The 19,437-nt window shown below is 41.9% G+C and overlaps 1 protein-coding gene across 3 annotated transcripts in view; it reads left to right on the top strand.

The window, feature by feature from the left end:
• DVL3 (dishevelled segment polarity protein 3) overlaps positions 1-19,437 on the top strand; it is a 112,976-nt gene that overhangs the window by 80,037 nt on the left and 13,502 nt on the right. For all 3 annotated transcript variants that reach the window (XM_069726978.1, XM_069726980.1, XM_069726979.1), the window contains 6 exons: positions 7,398-7,533; positions 14,186-14,279; positions 14,882-14,951; positions 15,050-15,189; positions 15,304-15,380; positions 18,500-18,567. In XM_069726978.1, coding sequence (XP_069583079.1) covers positions 7,398-7,533; positions 14,186-14,279; positions 14,882-14,951; positions 15,050-15,189; positions 15,304-15,380; positions 18,500-18,567 — 585 coding nt within the window. The remainder of the gene's footprint in view (positions 1-7,397; positions 7,534-14,185; positions 14,280-14,881; positions 14,952-15,049; positions 15,190-15,303; positions 15,381-18,499; positions 18,568-19,437) is intronic.

Raw genomic sequence — 19,437 nt, 5'->3', positions numbered from 1 at the left:
TTATTTATGCGTATTTGCCCGGTGCTTTTGACTGATTTGAGTGAAGTCAATGGTGAAAAACACTGTCAAAAATTCACAGTAAATGGATGTGTTGCAGATTATTTTCTGCACCAAATCTGCAAGTCTCAAATAAGCAACGTGTGCATGACGCATCAGGTTTCTCATTCACTTTGCTGGCATCAGGATTGCTTCAGGTTTTGCTAACAAATCTGCATGGCAAAAAACACACCGAAACTGCAACAAGTGCACAAGCCCTTATTCAACCTTACTCAACTGTGTGCAGGTTTTACCGTGCAGTTTTAAATACTGCTTCAGGCTATGTTAACACTTTGTGTTTTTGCTGCGTTTTTTTTTTTCTCTACAGGCAAAACCTGCTCTTCTCTTGCGCATGCTGATAAAGTTTATTGCCCCCCCCCCAATTTTGTCACAAAAAAACTGGGAAAACTTAATGACTCGAGTATAAGCCTAGGGTGGAAAATGCAGCAGCTACCAGTAAATGTCAAAAATAAAACTAGATACCAATAAAGGTAAAATTTAATTGAGACATTAGTAAGTTACGTGTTTTTGAATATCCATATTGAATCAGGAGCCTCATATAATGCTCCATACAGTTCATGATGGGCCCCTTATAATGTTCCATACAAAATACGCCCCATATAATACTCCATACAGTTTGATGGGCTCCATAAGATGCCCCATATTAAAATATGCCCCATATTATGCTCCACAAATGCGTATTATGGCCCCATAAGGTGCTCCATGCAGATAATTGCCCCATATAATGCTGCACATGGCCCCATAAGATGCTCCATACAGATATTTGCCCCATATGCTGTTGCTGCGATTAAAAAAGTTAAAAATCACATACTCCCCTCTTGGGCCCCCGGCACTTGCTATATTGCTAATCGCGTCACCGCGCCCTCTGACCTGCACGTCACTGCAGAGGACGGGGAAGACACAGCGGCGCCGACGGTGGAATGGTGAGCAGGTGAATATCGCGCACTACGTTAAACTCACCTGCTCCTGGCGCGGTCCCTGCACGTCTGTTCTCCGGCGCCGGCAGCTTCTTCCTGTATTGAGCAGTCACATGGTACTGCTCATTACAGTAATGAATATGCCGCTCCACCCCTATGGGAGTCCATATTCATTACTGTAATGAGCGGTACCATGTGACCGCTCACTACAGGAAGAAGCTGCCGGTGCAGGGACCTCGCCCGGAGACTGTGAGTATAGTTACCCAGCTCCGCTCCCCCTCCCCTGCCGACCCCCGGGTATGACTCGAGTATAAGCCGAGAGGGTTACTTTCAGCCCAAAAATGTTGGCTGAAAATTTCGGCTTATACTCGAGTATATACGGTATATATGTAATTCAACTTTTTCTCCAAAAACATAGCAAAACCTGATAACTGCGTTTTTTTTATGCGTTTTTGCACTTACTCCTTGCTTTCCATAGGTGAAAAAAGTGACATGCAGTTTTCCAATTCAGTCAGGAAAAAATCAGTGTGAGTGAAATTTCAGAAATCTCATAGCTTAAAATTTGCATTAAAAAAATGCAACGTGTGAACATAGAATTAATCTTGGTCTAATCTGAGCCTGAGTTTAGCGGAATATTTCTTATAATGGGGTATAGTAACAATTGGTGACTTGCTTTAGGCCTCTAACGTCATGTTACAAAAACCATTGTTTAACCTATACAGTACTGTTCAAAAGATATAGGCAGGTGTGATTGGAATTTTTTAAAATATAAATTTTAATAGTTTTATCAATTAACATAAATGAGAAATATAAATCGATTCAATATTTGGTGTGCTCACTCTTTGCCTTGTAAACCGCGTCAATTCTTGGTACATTTGCACATAGTTTTTGAAATAGCTTAGTAACAAGGTTTTTCCTAACATCTTGGAGAACCAACCGCAGATCTTTTGTGGATGTTGGCTTGTGTACAACCTTCTGTCTCTATGTAATCCCAAACAAGGCTCTATGATGAGATCTTTTTTTTTTTTTTTTATGCCGCAGATAGTTCTTAGTGACTTTGGCTGCATTCTTGAGGTCATTGTCTTCCTGCAGAATAAATTTGGATCCAGACACCTTCCTGATGTTGAAGATGCCTAATTATCTGTATTTCTCAACATTTAGTACAGCATTAATCTTGACGAAACTCCATTTAATGAAACGCAGCTCTAAATTTGCCATGAACCTTCACCATGCTTCACTTTTGTCTGGAGGCACTCATCACTGTACACTTGAAAAGAGAGCTGTAAACGATACTTGAATAATACGCTAATTTATTAGAAAATATACAAACTGCACCAAGCAGAAAACATCCCCATCGGTCAGGTGGGGAACATGAGCTTTCTCAAGGGGCTTTCAGTTCACAAGAAACTGCATTGGCCAATGGGTTTGTCCTCTGCCCTCTAGTTTGCATATGTTCCAGTAAATTATCTCATCATTCCAATATCAAGTACCTTTATATCTCTATGTTTATGTGCACTGGATGCCTTATCTGGGAACGTCTGGTGGATTTCGTTGTTGCTGCTGTCCTGTGTAATTGCCTGCACAATGAATCTTGCATTGCTGGTGAGAATATACCTTTTTAGTTGCTCATTACTGTACCATTGTAAGGCAGCCCAGCTATCTTCTGTTACAGATAGACATTTCATTTTTTTTAACGACACTGTCAAGAACGCCTGCTGCCACTTTTCTGCACCCCAATTCCATTGTTTTCTTACATAGTTGAGTTACTTGGCCTTTGTTCCATGTAGAATATATGGTTTTTGGCTGCAATTCTTCTATGAAGACCACTTCTGGCCAAACTTCTCTGAACAGTAGATGGATGTAGCTGGGTTCCACTGGTTGCTACCAGTTATGAGCTGAGGCCATTGCTAGAAAGCTTACAATTTTGAAGAGGAGAAAGCCTGTCGGGTCTTTCGTCTGCTGCATTCTTTGGCTGACAACACTGTCTATATTTTGGTGACCTCAATTCTGAGCAGTATAGGCAGGTAGTTATCCACCGTGCTATAGCAACAGGGGGGCATTTGATTGGATCCAGATTTATTCTGCAACAGGACAATGACCCCGACATATGTAATAAAGGACATAAAGGACTAGGAGTCCTGGCAAGTGATGATCTGACCTCCTTGGATGTTTGAGGTCGTTGTCATCCTGCACAATAAATTTGGAGTCAGACACCTAACTGATGTCGATGACTATGCATATGCCTGTATTTCTCAGCATTCAGTACATGATTAATATTGACCAAATGTCAAACTCCATTTGATACAAAGAACCGCTATAGGACAAGAAAGGCGCAAATAGGGTCTTATCCGATGGTTATTTGAAATTCCAAATCAGTTTGCACTCACCTGATATTTCTTGATATTGTGGTATATAGGCTCATCAGAGTTGACAGCTGCTGCAGATACACAAGTAAAACCGATGACCAAATTATAATGTTACAATGGAAGAATTTGTGGATACCATCTACGCTGCTGCGCAATTAAGAGTCCAGATGTTTAATAGATGAAAACATTCTGTATTCTCTCAAGGCGATTCAAAGTCACTGGGACATCTTCCTCAGGAGATGCATCTTCTTCGAAATGTGTTGAGAGAATAAATACCCCATTTTTTCATCAATTATGCATCTGGACCGTAAGGCTATGTGCACACGTTGCAGATTGGTGTGCGGATTTTTCCACACTGTTTTTGCAAAATTCTCAGGTAAACCGCACTGCAGATTACCTGCAGATTTACCGTGGTTTTTTGTACGGATTCCACCTGCGGTTTTACACCTGCGGATTCCTTTTGAGGAGCAGGTATTAGGCTATGTGCACACGTTGCGGATTAGCCTTAGGAATTTCTGGTGCGGATTCTGCCTCTCCTGACAGAAAACGCCTCCGCGGATTTGTCACGTTTTTTGTGCAGATCCGCAGCGTTTTTTGTGCGGATTTGCTGTGTTTTTTTACCCCTGCGGATTTCTATAATGGAATGGGTACAAAAACACTGCAGATTCTCAAAAAAGAAGTGACATGCTACTTCTTTTAAACCGCAGCGTTTCCGCAGTGGATTTTCCGCAACATGTGCACAGCTTTTTTTTCTCTCATTGATTTACATTGTAGTGTAAATCAATTGCAGATCTGCAGCGTTTCTGCACTGCAAAATACGCTGCAAATCCGCAACGTGTGCACATAGCCTAAACCACTGCGGAATCTGCACAAAGAATTGACATGCTGCGGAAAAAACGCTGCTTTTCCACGCATTTTTTTCCGCAGCATGTGCGCTGCGGATTTTGTTTTCCATACGTTTACATGGTACTGTACAATGCATGGAAAACAGCTGCAGATCCGCAGAGTCAAATCCGCAGCAAAATCCGCAACGTGTGCACATAGCCTTACTTGTACAGCAGCGCAGATGGTATCCACAAATTTTTCCTTTGAAACTCCATTTGATTAAACACAGCTGCCAGAAACCTTCACTGCTGCTTGCCAACACTCATGGACCCTGACCTCAACATCAGCAGGTCTATGTAGCATTAAATTAAGAGACCGAAGGATTTGCCCCAGCCTACATCCATAAAATATCTTTGGTTAGTTTTCCAAGATGTTTGGAACAACCTCCCTGCCGAGTTCCATCAAAACTGTGAATGTTTATCTAGATAAATTGCTGCTTTTATGCTGTTTAGAAGGCAGATGGTGGTCACACCAAATATTGATTTTTATATTGATTTTTTTTCCCTTTAATTTTGCATTTAATTGATCAAAATAAACTATTAGAACTTATATTTTTTTTCAAGCAATATACGGTAAATTATTTTCTGAGAAAAGCACTCTTCTTCATATGTTTATTTGAGGCCATGATGACCCCAGTGGTGAAAGTGATGGCATATCTTGGCGACATCCAACAATAAAGGGATAGGAAAATTGCTTTTCAGAAAACTTACTGTGGTTGTGTTTTTTGTTTTTTTTCTTTACCCTTCTTGTTGAGGTCAGTGCAGTATCTTCACTTGGAGTGTTTATATGGTGAACATCCATATTGTAATTGTGGCAGATTCTGTGGTAGAAGCGCATGCTTGACCCTTTGGTTTCTTCTGCAGATTTGTAGTTTTAATTTACTTGTTTGTGCATGTTGAGCAGTCCAATGCAATGGGGCAAGTGTAGCAAACAGCCTTGGTTCCAAGTGGAATCCCAAACTGCTTCAATAAATGAAGTGGTTTTGAGACTAAATAGAAGGATCTTCTATTTACAACAATGGCAGGTGGCTTGTTGGCACCTCTCAAACTGATTTTGATGTGCAATGCTCCCAGAAATCTGTTTCATATTACAAAAATGCACTTTTGGGGGACAATTCCAGCGCTTGGTCAGCATGGACAGATCATTGTTCAGGTGCCGAAATCTAAACCTTGCATGTTTAGGCGACCTGTTTTATTTCAGTGTTTTGTGATTGATTGATTTAGTAGTGTGCACATATGGACTCAAATGTCTAGGCTGCTATGTACCAATCTGGTAAGTTAATGTTTTCGATATATTCACAACATCAAAGTGAATGTGTCTCCAAAGCATGTTGAAAACCAGAATAGATCCAGAATGTGAAGTTTGCATTCTTGACTAGAGCTTTACACAAGCATTGCAATTCTTCCATGATTTCTTATTCAAGCTAGTGTAGTAAACAGGGCTGTGGAGTCAGTTGGATTCGGTGTCCATTTGGTGGAATCGGAGTTGATAAGAAATGGACAGACTCCTAAAATATGATTTGGGTACAGTACTATGCAGGATGTGCTGTGTTTTCATAATTTGGGAAAGTAATGAAATGTCCTGTAAATATACAACAGATGGACATTATTGGCAATTATCAAGACACACTCAATAAAGGAGTGGTTCTGCAGGTAGGGACCACAGACCACATCTCGGTACCAATGCTTTCTGGCAGATGTTTTGGTCACTTTTGAATGTTGATTGTGCTTTCACACTCATGATAGCATGAGACCATGAGAAGGACACTACAACCCACACAAGTGGCTCAGGTAGTGCAGCTCATCCAGGATGGCACATCAATGCGAGCTGTGACAAGGTTTGCTGTGTTTGTCAGCGTAGTGTCCAGAGGCTGGAGGCACTACCAGGAGACAGGCCAGTACACCAGGAGACGTGGAGGGGGCAACAACCCAGCAGCAGGACCGCTACCTCAGCTTTTGTGCAAGCAGGAACAGGAGAAGCCCTGCCAGAGCCTTGCAAAATGACCTCTAGCAGGCCACAAATGTGCATGTGTCCATGAGGATGGTCTGAGTGCCCGACGTCCACAGATGGGGGTTATGCTCATCCCAACACCATGCAGGATGCTTGGCATTTGCCACAGAACACCAGGTTTGGCAAACTTGCCACTGGCGCCCTGTGCTCTTGTCAGATGAAAGCCGGTTCACACTGAGCACATGTGACAATCTGGAGACACTGTGGAGAGCGATCTGCCTGCAACATCCTTCAGCATGACCGGTTTGGCAGTGGGTCAGTAATGGTGTGGGGTGGCATTTCTTTGGAGGGCCGCACAGCCCTCCATGTGCTTGCCAGAGGTAGCCTGACTGCCATTAGGTACCGAGATGAGATCCTCAGACCCCTCGTGAGCCCAAATGCTGGTGCGGGTGGCTCTGGGTTCCTCCTAATGCAGGACAATACCAGACCTCGTGTGGCTGAAGTGTCAGCATTTCCTGCAAGATGAAGGCATTGCAGCTATGAACTGGCCGGCCCGTTCCCCAGACCTGAATCCGATTGAAGAAATCTGGGACATCATGTCTCTCACCATCCACCAACGTCACGTTGCACCACAGACTGTCCAGGAGTTGGCGGATGCTTTAGTCCAGGTCTGGGAGGAGATCCCTCAGGAGACCATCCTCCGCGTCATCAGGTGCATGCCCAGGCATTGTAGGGAGGTCATACAGGCACGTTGAGGCCACACACACTACTGAGCATCATTTCCTTGTCTTGAGGCATTTCCACTGAAGTTGGAGCAGCCTGTAATTTCATTTTCCACTTTGATTTTGAGCATCATTCCAACTCCAGACCTCCGTGGGATATTAGTTGTGATTTACGTTGATCATTTTTAGGTTTTATTGTTCTCAACACATTCCACTATGTAATGAATAAAGATTTACAACTGGAATATTTCATTCAGTGATACCTAGGATGTGGGATTTTAGTGTTCCCTTTATTTTTTTGAGCAGTGTAGTTCGCCTACGTGTCAGGAAAAAAAATTGTATAATAAACATTCAATATTGAATGTAAATAGCAATTACTGTATACATCTAGAAATAATATGTCTAATTACTTGAGAGAACCTACGCTTTGTGGGTTACTTTTAAACAAAAAGTTCCTTTATTTTATTCTTTTACAAATTTTATTTATTTTTTTATGTCAGCTCCTAGACTCAATGGCACATCCAAGATGGAGAGACGCAGGGACACAGGAGGATACGAGAGCTCGTCCACCCTAATGAGCAGTGAGCTGGACTCCACTAGCTTCTTTGATTCTGACGAGGATGATTCTACAAGCAGGTATGTAGAAATTCAGGACTGCGCGGAATATGCCAGAAATGATGTCTGATAGAACGGCAGACTATAACGCTACTGGTTTTTCATTCCTAAGTCATTTTTTTTTTCACCTACATAGGAATGGAAGTGATAGGAAACTGTCTTTGCATTTGAATATATTTGGTCATATTGATGGGAACCAGAGCAGATATCAGTCCTGCAACCTGAGGACGTTGTGGGGCCAGGGCGACCCAGTCAGTAAATACGGTGTCGTTTCTGAAACAGAAATCCAGTGCATTCTCCGTTTTGAAAGTTATCCCCTGTCATTTGGCTAAAATTTTAATTTCCTGATTGCTGAGGGTCTGACCACTCTGGCCACTGCCAATCCAAAAACGGAACTCTGAAGAACCATGGCGGAATCATTTTTCTGTATGGTTGAGGAACAACCTTAACCCCTTGGCGATGGCTGTCATAAATGTGCAGCTGTGCACCATTACAATATGGAGAGGGTTCGGGAGCCCATAGAGCACAGGTGTGTTATACAACAAGCACCAAAGAGAAGCCGGTGTGATCAGAACGAAGTGTAAACTGTAAGCATCACTGTGATTGCTATATGCTGCCATCTTTGGAAACGCTATGGAAATTGTAAATGCATAGCAACTTTTATAAAACTAAACAGACCTTCTTTCTGACTTTTAAGTCAACCATTTTAAAACTGATACTTAAGTGTGCAAAAAAGAGATATAAAGGGCCTTAACCCTTTTCCAATGTATGACTTACTATGTCCTATGTCAAATCGGCTTGTATGGAGCAAGCAGAAGCTGAGCTGACATCTGCCTGTAAGGCTACGTGCACACGTCAGGATATCTTGCAGAAATTTCCTGAACAAAACCGGACATTTTCTGCAAGAAATCCGCCTGCGTTTTTTTTTTTGCGCGTTTTTCTTGCGTTTTTTTTTTGTACCTTTTTTGCAGATTTTTCCAGAGGTTCCAAATGCAATAATATAGTGGGTAATCCGCAAAATAATGAACATGCTGCGTTTTTTTACCGCGATGTGTTTTTTTTTTTTGTTTGCGGGAAAAAAACGCAACATATGCACAAAAATTGCGGAATGCGTTCTAAATGATGGGATGCATATGTATGCGGTTTTTATGCGTTTTTTTAGCGAAAAAAAAACGCAACGTGTGCAGTGTCTCAGCAGCTTGAGCTTTCTTCAATCGCTACTATTTTAAAGTGAACCTGTCAGTAACCTACAGCAGGGGTGTCAAACTGCATTCCTCGAGGGCTGCAAACAGGTCATGTTTTCAGGATTTCCTTGTACTGCACAGGTGATAATTTAATCACCAACTCATTATTTGTGTAGGTGATTAAATTATCACCTGTGCAGTACAAGGAAATCCTGAAAACATGACCTGTTTGCAGCCCTCGAGGAATGCAGTTTGACACCCCTGGCCTACAGTGTCAAGTTGGCATCGTTATACTGATTACAATGATACCCGAATAATTAAATCCGTTGTTTGTTTAATCTTTATTTGTAGTTTTCAGTGAATGAGATTCTTGTGCAACAGGGCTGCCTGTGGTGCGGGCTTTGTGGTGCTCTGTTAACAAATTCATTAGTGATGAGCCAGTGTACTCATTGCTCGGGTGGTCTCCGAGTATTTATGACTGCTCAGCAGCATGATTTACAGCTATTAGCCTGCTTGATTACATGTGGAGATTCCCTAGCAACCAGGCAACCCCCACATGTAATCAAGCAGGCTAATAGCTGTAAATCATTCAGCTTCATTGATGAAAACTATATCTCCGAACACTAACAAATGCTTGGAGACCACTCGAGCGTACTGGGGAAATCCCGAGCAACGATTATACCTGCTCATTACTAATATTCTTCCTTGTGGCTTATGACAGGTCACTGATGCTTCAGTGACCTGCCTCAAATTTTAAATAATGCATATAATATTGTTGGCTTAGAAAAAAAAACAACTTGACGTCAGCAAAATTGCTGCAGCCAAAATGTTTTTTTTTTTCATAAAGCAAAATGGCGGCGCAGTAGCAGCGATTAGCGAGCGATAGATGCTACTGCACCTGGTCTGCCACTGGTGCCATTTTGCTGGAGGTAAAAAAATGATTTGTATCAAAATGGTGCCAGCAATTCTTGCTCATTAGCATCTATCGGCAAGCCATAGATACTATTGTGCATTCGCCGGTGCCATTTTGCTTAAGGTAAGTTGTTTTTGTTTGTTTTTTTCTGTAAGCCAACAATATTTGATGCATTATGCGATAGATGCTACAACCCATGGGCCTCCGCTGGCACCATTTAGCTGGAGTGAAATGTTCTTTTTTTTCTGAGCCAACAATTTTATATGCACTATGTAAAATAGGGAGCGGGTCAGTGAAGGATCAGTGATCTAGAAGTCCATATAGATGCATATGTAAGCAGAGCACCACATAGACACCCCTCCCCTCCACATTAATCTTTACTTCTAGTTTTGAGTTAAACAACAACCACAAGACAGATTTCATCAACCCAGGTATCATTTTTTTTCTGTATAATGGCGCCGACCTGACACTGTAGGTTAGTGAGCACAATCCCGCTGACAGGTTCCCTTTAACAATTTAAATGTTGATTCTCTAACTGACAGAAGCATTTACCGTAAATGGCATGACTGCTGGTAAACACATGCCTGATTGCAGGGCTATCGTGGTAAGGAGTCGGGGGGATGACTGCCAAATTAGTCCTCTTGTGTAGAATGTAATTTTTACTATATACGGCTGTACAATACGGTACAGTAGCAGTCTGCAGTGTATAGAATAAACCATCCAATGATTGCAGGGTCAAGTTCCCTGACTGTACTAAAAAATAAAGTTTTTCAAAAATTGACAATCCCTGTCCTTTTCCCCCTTTCAAACCCTTCACAACATACGACATACATTTACCTAATATGTTGTGTCCCCAGCTTTGATGCGGGCTCCGGCGCTGAGCCTTCCTATTTTCCTGCTCCTGGCAGCTGATTTAATTATCTGTCATGTGCCTTATAAAAGCTGCAGAAGTCTTAGATAACCAATTATAGCCCGCTGTCAGTTTCTGGACATTAGGATTTAACACTCGCCACCTGGAAGCGTGTCACCAATTCTGCCCATTTGCTCCCCTGTCACGTGATTGGGGGGCACCGATAGGTTGTCATAACAGCTGGGAAACAGCAGAAGACCCCCGTGTCTGTTATTGTGAATCTCCTGTGAACGCCAGCTCGTGGCTGGCATTCATAGGAGATGATTTCTGCTATACATAAGTGCTAAAGACCTGCTATGTGTAGCACAGTTCAAATTGCCCCCTTTATGAGTCATTAAAAATAAAACAAATTTGGTATTGCTTCTCTCAAATTTCTTATCTTTTAAATTATAAAGCAAGTCGATTACATCGGTATTTTGTTATCTGCCTACTCATACTGACCTGGAGAATCAGTGGAAGATCAGTTTTACTATATTGTGAACATGGTAAAACAGTTGTGAAACTGCACATTTTTTTTTTTTTTTACGATTTCACCGCTCTTGAAATTGTTTTCTCATTTTCCAGTACTCTATATAGTAAAATAAATGGTGTAATTCAAAAATACAATTCGTCCTGCAAAGAAACAAGCCCTCATATGTCTATATTGACGTAAAAATAAAAAAAGTTATGGCTCTTGAAAGATGGGTAGGAAAAATCAAAAATGGCCTTGGCCTGAAGGGCTTAAAAATAAATATTAAAAAATCAAAGGCAAATTTGGTATGTCCACATACATAAAAGTTGGATCTTTCGAAAACATAAAATGAGTTTACCTGTACAATCTATCTTCAAGTCTGACCACAGATTCCCAATTGGATTAAGGTCTGGGCTTTGGCTAGGCCACTCCAAAACATTTACACGTTTCCCCATAAACCATTTGGGTGTTGCTTTAGCAGTAGGCTTTAGGCCATTGTTTTGTTGGATGGTGTACCGCCGTCCCAGTCTCAAATCCCTGACAGACTGAAACAAGTTTTGCTCAAGAATATCCCTGCATTTCGCACCATCCATCTTCTCTTTGGCTCGGACCATTTTCCCTGTTCCTGCTGCCACCACCATGTTTCACTGTGAGGATGATGTTCTTGGGTGATGACACTGTGTTTACCTTTATGGCTATAAAGTTCAATTTTGGTCTCATCTGATCTCAGCACCTTCCTCCATACATTTGGGGAGTCTCCCAAATGTCTTTTGGCAAACTCAAAATGAGCCTTACAATTTTTGCGTGCAAATAAATACTTTTTTTCTGCCCGCTCTTCCATAAAGGCCACTTCTATGGAGTGCACGGCTTGTTGTCGTATATATACTGATATTCCAGTCCCATCCTGGGAACTTTGCAGTTTCTTTAGTGTTACCTTTGGTCTCTGTGCTGTCTTTCTAATTAATGCCCTCCTTGCCCAGGCTTAGAGTTTTGGTCAGCAGCCTTCTCTTGGCAGTTTTTTGTGGTACCATGTTATTTCCATTTGATAATGATGGATTTGGTGCTCCGAGGGATCATCAGAGATTGGGATGTTTTTTATAGCACAACCCTGACTTGTACTTCTCAGAACGTGTGTGTGTGTGTGTATACTGACAGACCATGTGACACTTGGGGTGTGTGCACACGTTGCGGATTTGGCTGCGGATATGCAGCAGATTTGGCCCTGCGGATCCGCAGCTGTTTTCCATGCTTTGTACAGTAGCATGTAAACCTATGGAAAACCAATTCCGCAGTGCCCTTGCTGTGGAAAATTCCGCACGGAAACGTTGCTGTTTATTTTCCGCAGCATGTCAATTCTTTGTGCAGATTACGCAGCGTTTTACACCTGTTCCATAATTGGTGTAAAAACGCAGGCGAAATCCACACAAAATCTGCGGTTACTCCGCAGGTAAAACGCAACTCTTCCATTTTGCCACTCTACCCCTCCGGCCAGACGTATGAAGAATATGTTGGCTTCTTTTCACATGCAGTACTTTTAAGAAATTCCCACAGCTCCTTTAATGTTGCTGTAGGCCTTTTGGTAAATTTCTTGTGTTTTCATCGATTTATGAGGGACCTCCAGTTCTAGGTAATGTATGGAGCGAGGCCACGGCCACTAAACTACTTCTGCCTGGGAGTATTCATGGATTCATATCGCATACATCTCCGTCTTTTCCGGCTTAGAAATCAGAAAATCCTTGCTGTGCATAGTGCGTGCGCTGTGGGATGGGGGGGGGGGGGGCGGGCTTCAAAAGCCATACAGAGTGACTGCAGACTTAAGGTACCTTCACACATAACGATTTTGTTAACTATATCGTTGCAACGTCACGCTTTTTGTGACGTAGCAACGATCCCGCTAACGATATCTTTGTGTGACATCGACCAACGATCAGGCCCCTGCTGGGAAATTGTTGGTCGTGGGGAGTGATCGGGACCTTTTTTTTTGGTCGCTGATCACCCGCTGTCATCGCTGGATCGCCGATCTAGCGATGTGTTCACCTGTAACCAGTGTAAACATCGGGTTACTAAGTGCAGGGCCGCGCTTAGTAACCCGATATTTACCCTGGTTACCACTGTAAAAAAAAAAAAAAAAAAACACTACATACTTACATTCCGATGTCTGTCACGTCCCCCGGCGTCAGCTTCCCTGCACTGTCCGCGCCGGCCATAAAGCAGAGCACAGCGGTGATGTCACCACTCTGCTTTACGGCTGGCGCTTACACAGAGCAGGGAAGCTGACGCCGGGGGAAGTGACAGACATCGGAATGTAAATGTGTAGTGTGTGTTTTTTTTTTTTTTTTTTTTTTACAATGGTAACCAGGATAAATATCGGGTTACTAAGCGCGGCCCTGCACTTAGTAACCCGATGTTTACCCTGGTTACCCGGGGACTTCGGCATCGTTGAAGACCGTTTCAACGATGCCGAAGTTGTTCCCCTGATCGTTGGTCGCTGGAGAGAGCTGTCTGTGACAGCTCCCCAGCGACCACACAACAACTTACCAACGATCACGGCCAGGTCGTATCGCTGGTCGTGATCGTTGGTAAATCGTTTAGTGTAACGGTACCTTTACCGTTTTAGACGGGACAACAGTTTTCTAGTGTTCCATGGTCAATCATATGAAAGATTTTTATGTAGCCTTCTACTGACTGGTAACTTTGAACAATGAGATCCCTTTGCTGTGTTGTAAGCTGTTCAAACCATGGCTTTTGCTGTAGAATATATCTAAGAAAATGTCCTAAAATTCCTACTAGAACAGCTAAACTTTATATGGGGGTTAATCAGAATTACTATAAATGATGGAGCGCTGTACCGATTACGGTTTAACATGAATTTACGGTAAATACCATTGGTTAATTCTGGACGCAACCACATCCCCAGTTATAAGAGGGTGTTCACACTTATGCAGCCAAAGTATTTTAGTGCAATTTTATTTTCTTTTTCCAAATGTGTATCAATTAATTTGTACAGATTATGGGTGACAGAGGTGGAAAAAGGACTAAAACAATTGTTCTTGTAGGTTTTTCTTTTTGTGACTAAAACCTGCCTTTTAACAGGGGTGTGTAGACTTTTTATATCCACCATATTAACGGGTAGCTTTGTTATATAGTTAAATAAACTGTTATATACTCCAGATATATGTTCCAGATGCTTTTGATATTTTTTGTCCTCATTGCAGATTCAGCAATTCCACAGAGCAGAGCAGCGCATCTCGTCTAATGAGGAGACATAAGAGACGCCGAAGAAAACCAAAAGCCCCTCGCGTTGAGCGGGTAAGGAGAGAATGGTCCATGGTTTCGTGCCATAATCTGACCAATATACCTCTTGTGCAGTGTTTTGAATGTACTGTTCTGATGCCCATTTGCACATTGTGACAGTCTAAGTGCTTGCTTCACATAGGCTTATACCATCAGTTGTCTGCATTTTTGCTTGATATCTCCTGAATTTTATAAGCTTTGACTGATGTGGCCCTGTGTGCCAAGACCCATCTATAACCAAAATATAGGTGCAGAAGAGCTCTGCTGACTGTCGTGATCGGATCAGTCTGATTTTGCCCTGTGAGGCAAACGTATCACTAAATGGGCTTATAGATAGTCTATAACCCCTGTATTTCCCTGGACCAGCTAAAGTAAGCCAATTGGTGGTACAGTGCTCAGCGTTCGCTGTGAAGTCACTGGTTCCAGCTTTGGTGTGTCCTCCACCATGCTTCACCCAGTGATTGGTTTCTTTGATCATGGCACTGCAGTGACACCCGGGGCCCCATACCATGGAACATTGAGTTGCATTATTTTTAAGGCTGAGGGGGGATGTCCTAAAACCCTTTAGAAAATGTCTGTGGCTTTCCCTAAAATGCAATACTTTTTTTATTTTTCAGTCCTCTTCATTCAGCAGCATAACAGACTCCACCATGTCTCTGAATATAATCACCGTCACCCTAAACATGGGTGAGTACGTCCAAGCCAACCATCCTGAAAGCGTGTCTCACTTTTCCTCGAAGATCTGTTCTAATCACATTCAACTGTATCTTCATTTGTTGCATTAGAAAAATACAACTTCCTGGGCATCAGCATTGTTGGACAGAGTAACGAGCGCGGGGACGGGGGAATATACATTGGGTCCATCATGAAAGGAGGAGCAGTGGCTGCTGACGGCAGAATTGAGCCAGGCGATATGTTACTGCAGGTGCTTGCCTAGATCTGGGAAAGGTTTTGTAGGGGCACCGATGTTGCAGATACGGGCACATGATGCAGTTTGCCCATAATGTTTCACATGTTTGTTAAATATTACATTTTGCAGGTCAATGACATAAATTTTGAGAACATGAGCAACGATGATGCCGTGAGAGTCCTTAGGGAAATTGTGCACAAGCCAGGGTAAGCCCGTCTTATCAAGCACTTTAGTCCTGCGTCACAGTATGACGGTCTTGTTACCTGTGCTTTATGTGAAATACACCTCTATAGTGTAACGGGGGCTTATCTGCACAAAATCTTGTCACTTGGCATTTCTTCAGGTATCTATGACCCTTTAACCACAGTGTTAACCAGGTAAGGGAGTTTAATTAAGGAGTAACAGGCGTTTTAATTGTTGTTTCCAAAAATCAGAAGCGCACATGAAAGTAAGCAACTTTGTAATATGTTAGATAAATCTGATTCTTTATCATCCTCCGACTGATTTTTCACCTTGAATTCTCGGGTACAATCTTTATTCAGTAAAGACAGATGTTCAGAGTACCGTACTGAGAGATGACAGTTGGCGCTTGTAAAATTCTATAGAGGGGGAAGCGGCAGCTAGAGGCACACAATCTCCATAGAAGTTTATGAGCACCAGCTGTCATTTACCTCAATCAATAATGTGTCTTCACTCAAAACAGGTTTTACCTGTGAATATTAAGAATGATCAGTCCATAGAAAACTCATCTTTCTGGTAAGATACATTACAAAGGTTCTGATTTTCAAATGTACTATTTTCTGAAAAAAGAAAAAAAAATTAAAACGATGGTTACTTCTAAAGTAAAAGCATTATCACTCCGTGGTTCGACAGTTTGTTTGCAGCATATCCTTTCCCATGGGAATCCGGTCATTTTTTTGTTTTTTTTTGTGGGGGGGTATGATATGAGTTACTAGACACACATGCCAGAGTGATGGCTTTGCATATTTGTATACTTATTTTAATATGTCTTTGGGCATTCATAAGTATGGCAATAAATACATCATTCTGGTGTAACTCCCATCAATCTCCATTTTGGTTCAAAGGTTATAAAATCAACTTCTTGTTGACAGGGCCTGAAAAAGCCTTAAAGGGGTTGTCCACTACTCGTGGCAACCGCTTCCCAATCCATGTAAAATAGTTTGTCCTCTCCTCTGACTTTCCCTGCTTTCGTGTGACGTTATGTCACATGAGCCCCGCAGCCATTAAGTGGCCGCTAATGAGCCACGTCACTCCCACCTTCCATGGATGAAACTGACGTCCAGAAAAAGTGAGAGCTGATGCTGCTGTCTGACTTACCGTGCTCTGGATCTCGGTTACGGCTGAAAGAAGCCACAGTGAAGTGTTTCATTAACAGACTCTGGCTGCAGGGCTCATGTGACATAACGTCATGGCAGACCAGCACCGGTGTCATTGGAATGGCACCACCAGTGAGTACAGGCTATTTTACAGAATAATATTGGGAAAGGGTTATCTGAGTGATGGACGACCCTTTAATGACTGGTTCGTTGTTTTTTGTTTAGTTTTACATTCAAGTGACAATATGGTTCCTTCATTAATGTGGGACAAATTGTAATGTTTTAGGGCTGTTTTGTTGTCCATATAAACTACTATGTAAATAATATATAATTTTTCTTTGATATGCAAATATAGAAAAAAATATATTTTTTTGTTTTATATTGATTACTGTTGAAATTTCCCCACCAAATGTCCCGTAAAATAAATTCTCTAGGTCATTACGGTCACATGGATCTCTAACGTGTTTTTTTTGTTATTTATGTAATGAAATGTTCTATATATGACATTTTTTTTTACCTTTTTTTTTTTTTTTCCCCTCATATGTTTCATTCATGTTTTATTTTTTACACAATTTGTCTCCAAAGAGATCATAAATCTCTGGGGAACATTTTTTGTTTTTTATCCATAAGGTCTTCAGTTACAGGGGAAATCAGCCCCCTGCTGTGCTGGGCTTCACTGGCAGAAGTGATCTGCTATGCTTTGGTGACACTTGGCGATCGTGTGATCATCACTAGATTCTAGAATCCTCTGTTCCCTGCATGTCACTTGCTGAGTGCTGTGTAGCCAGCAAAAGAGAAACCGCTGCTCTCTTCTTCTCAGAGTCCCTGGTAGAGATGAAGGATTTGATGCAAATTAAATAAAATTAGCAGGTGCTGGCAAATTTGAACAATTTGATTTGCGGAAATCTCAAAAAAAAAAAGAAAAGCCCTCCAGCTTTTTATACATTGCAGAGACAAATGAATGCAGGGGTAAAGTAGAATTATAATATAATCCCTTTTGGTAGCAGTGATGTCTGTGTGTGTGTGTGTGTATATATAATAATTGTAGTAACATACTTGCATTTGCGGTCTTCTGCAGTCTTCAGCTGCGCTTCCATCTATTCCGACACCGTGAGACTGCATTGTAACCTGCCGGATCACAGTGTATTCTGTGTGGAGTTGGAGGGTACGGTCTCTGTGCAAGCCTGAGACTGTGAACTCCATTTGTATTAAGAAAATGTAAAACGTGACCTCCGCTCCACACAGCAGATGCTTTGTATGATGCGGCAGGTCAGTAACCACAGAAGATGGCGACCATAGAGTATATTGCTGCTAACAAAGCGAGGGGAAAAAAATCACCGGAGTGCTCCTTTAAATGGATTTTCCTCCTAAGTAAATCCTGAATTTATTTCCTTAATAAAGAGGATGAAAGTGAGGGTACCGTCACACAGTGTCATTTTGATCGCTACGATGGCACGATCCGTGACGCTCCAGCATCGTAACAATATCGCTCCAGCGTCGTAGACTGCTGTCACACTTTGCAATGTACAACGCTGGAGCGATAATTTCATGACGTATGTGCGATGTAGAAGCCGTTGGTTACTATGCGCACATCGTATACAATATCGTGCACACCTTTGTTACACCATGCGATCATGCCGCTACAGCGGGACACTAGACGACGAAAGAAAGTTTCAAACGATCCGCTACGACGTACGATTCTCAGCGGGGTCCCTGATCGCAGGAGCGTGTCAGACACAGCGAGATCGCTGGAACGTCACGGATATATTGCTGGAACGTCACAAATCGTGCCGTCGTAGCGATCAAAATGCCACTGTGTGACGGTACCCTGAGGAAACGTTATTACCCCTTTAAATAAAGAGCTCTTGAGAAATTCAGGATTGGAGGTGCCCTTTTAAAGACTTGGAGACCACTTTTAAAAACCCTTTTAGTTTGATACGCTGAAATTTTCCTAGTATAATAAGTATCCTTACATTTTTCTCTTGCAGGCCCATTACTCTTACTGTTGCTAAGTGTTGGGATCCCTCTCCTCGCGGTTGCTTTACATTGCCAAGAAGTAAGTTCCAGCCAATCCATATCTCTCATGTAATGGGTTCAAAATTCTATTCTGAGTGATCCTTTTGTGCATCTTTAATGACCCCCTCTAAGGCACTACACTCCGACTTCTTGCAGCCACCATAGAGGTAGATTACTGCATAATGTCTTACCATTGTGTGGAGTGCATCGAAAGTACCAATCATCAGATTAATTAAGTAAATTAAATATATGCATTTGTGTGTGTATGTATACAATATATATAATAATGTGTGTGATTATTTATATATATATATATATATATATATATATATATATATATATATATATATATATATATATATATATATATATATATATATTAGATTTTTTTTAAATTCCTAAAAAATGCAATTTTTGTGTTTAACAAGTCATTTGGGGAAATAATTTACATACAATGCAAATTGCAGACTTTCTGCTGAAAGTAGCAGCCAGACTAGGATTTCCCAGGATGCCTGGCGGTGCTATGTCACTCCCCAGCACTGTATGCGATTTCTCTCTCATAAATGGCATTTTCTTGCAAGTTATTGCAAGATCTTGCTTAATAGGGCAGAGAGATCATGTTCTGGATAGGGGAATGAAGGAAAATCTCCATGCTACTGTTGGCACCATAGCTTTACTTTATTAATGTCGGTGCCAGTGACCCTCGGCTGCGCTTTACCCTCCATGCCTACCATGCTTCGAAACACTGCTCTATGCTGTGATCCCATTGAGAGCTCACCTTAGAATATTACTTGAAGCGGAGCATTAATTACACCTGCATTAATAAACTGTAACCCGCCACAGTAGCACAATGATTCTTTCTCAGTCGCCCATGACGGCACTACCAGAGAGAGAGGGGATCCGCCCTTCA

The sequence above is a fragment of the Ranitomeya imitator genome, chromosome 5, assembly GCF_032444005.1.
Source record: "Ranitomeya imitator isolate aRanImi1 chromosome 5, aRanImi1.pri, whole genome shotgun sequence".
NCBI lineage: Eukaryota > Metazoa > Chordata > Amphibia > Anura > Dendrobatidae > Ranitomeya > Ranitomeya imitator.
This window is presented reverse-complemented; position numbering and strand designations above follow the sequence as displayed.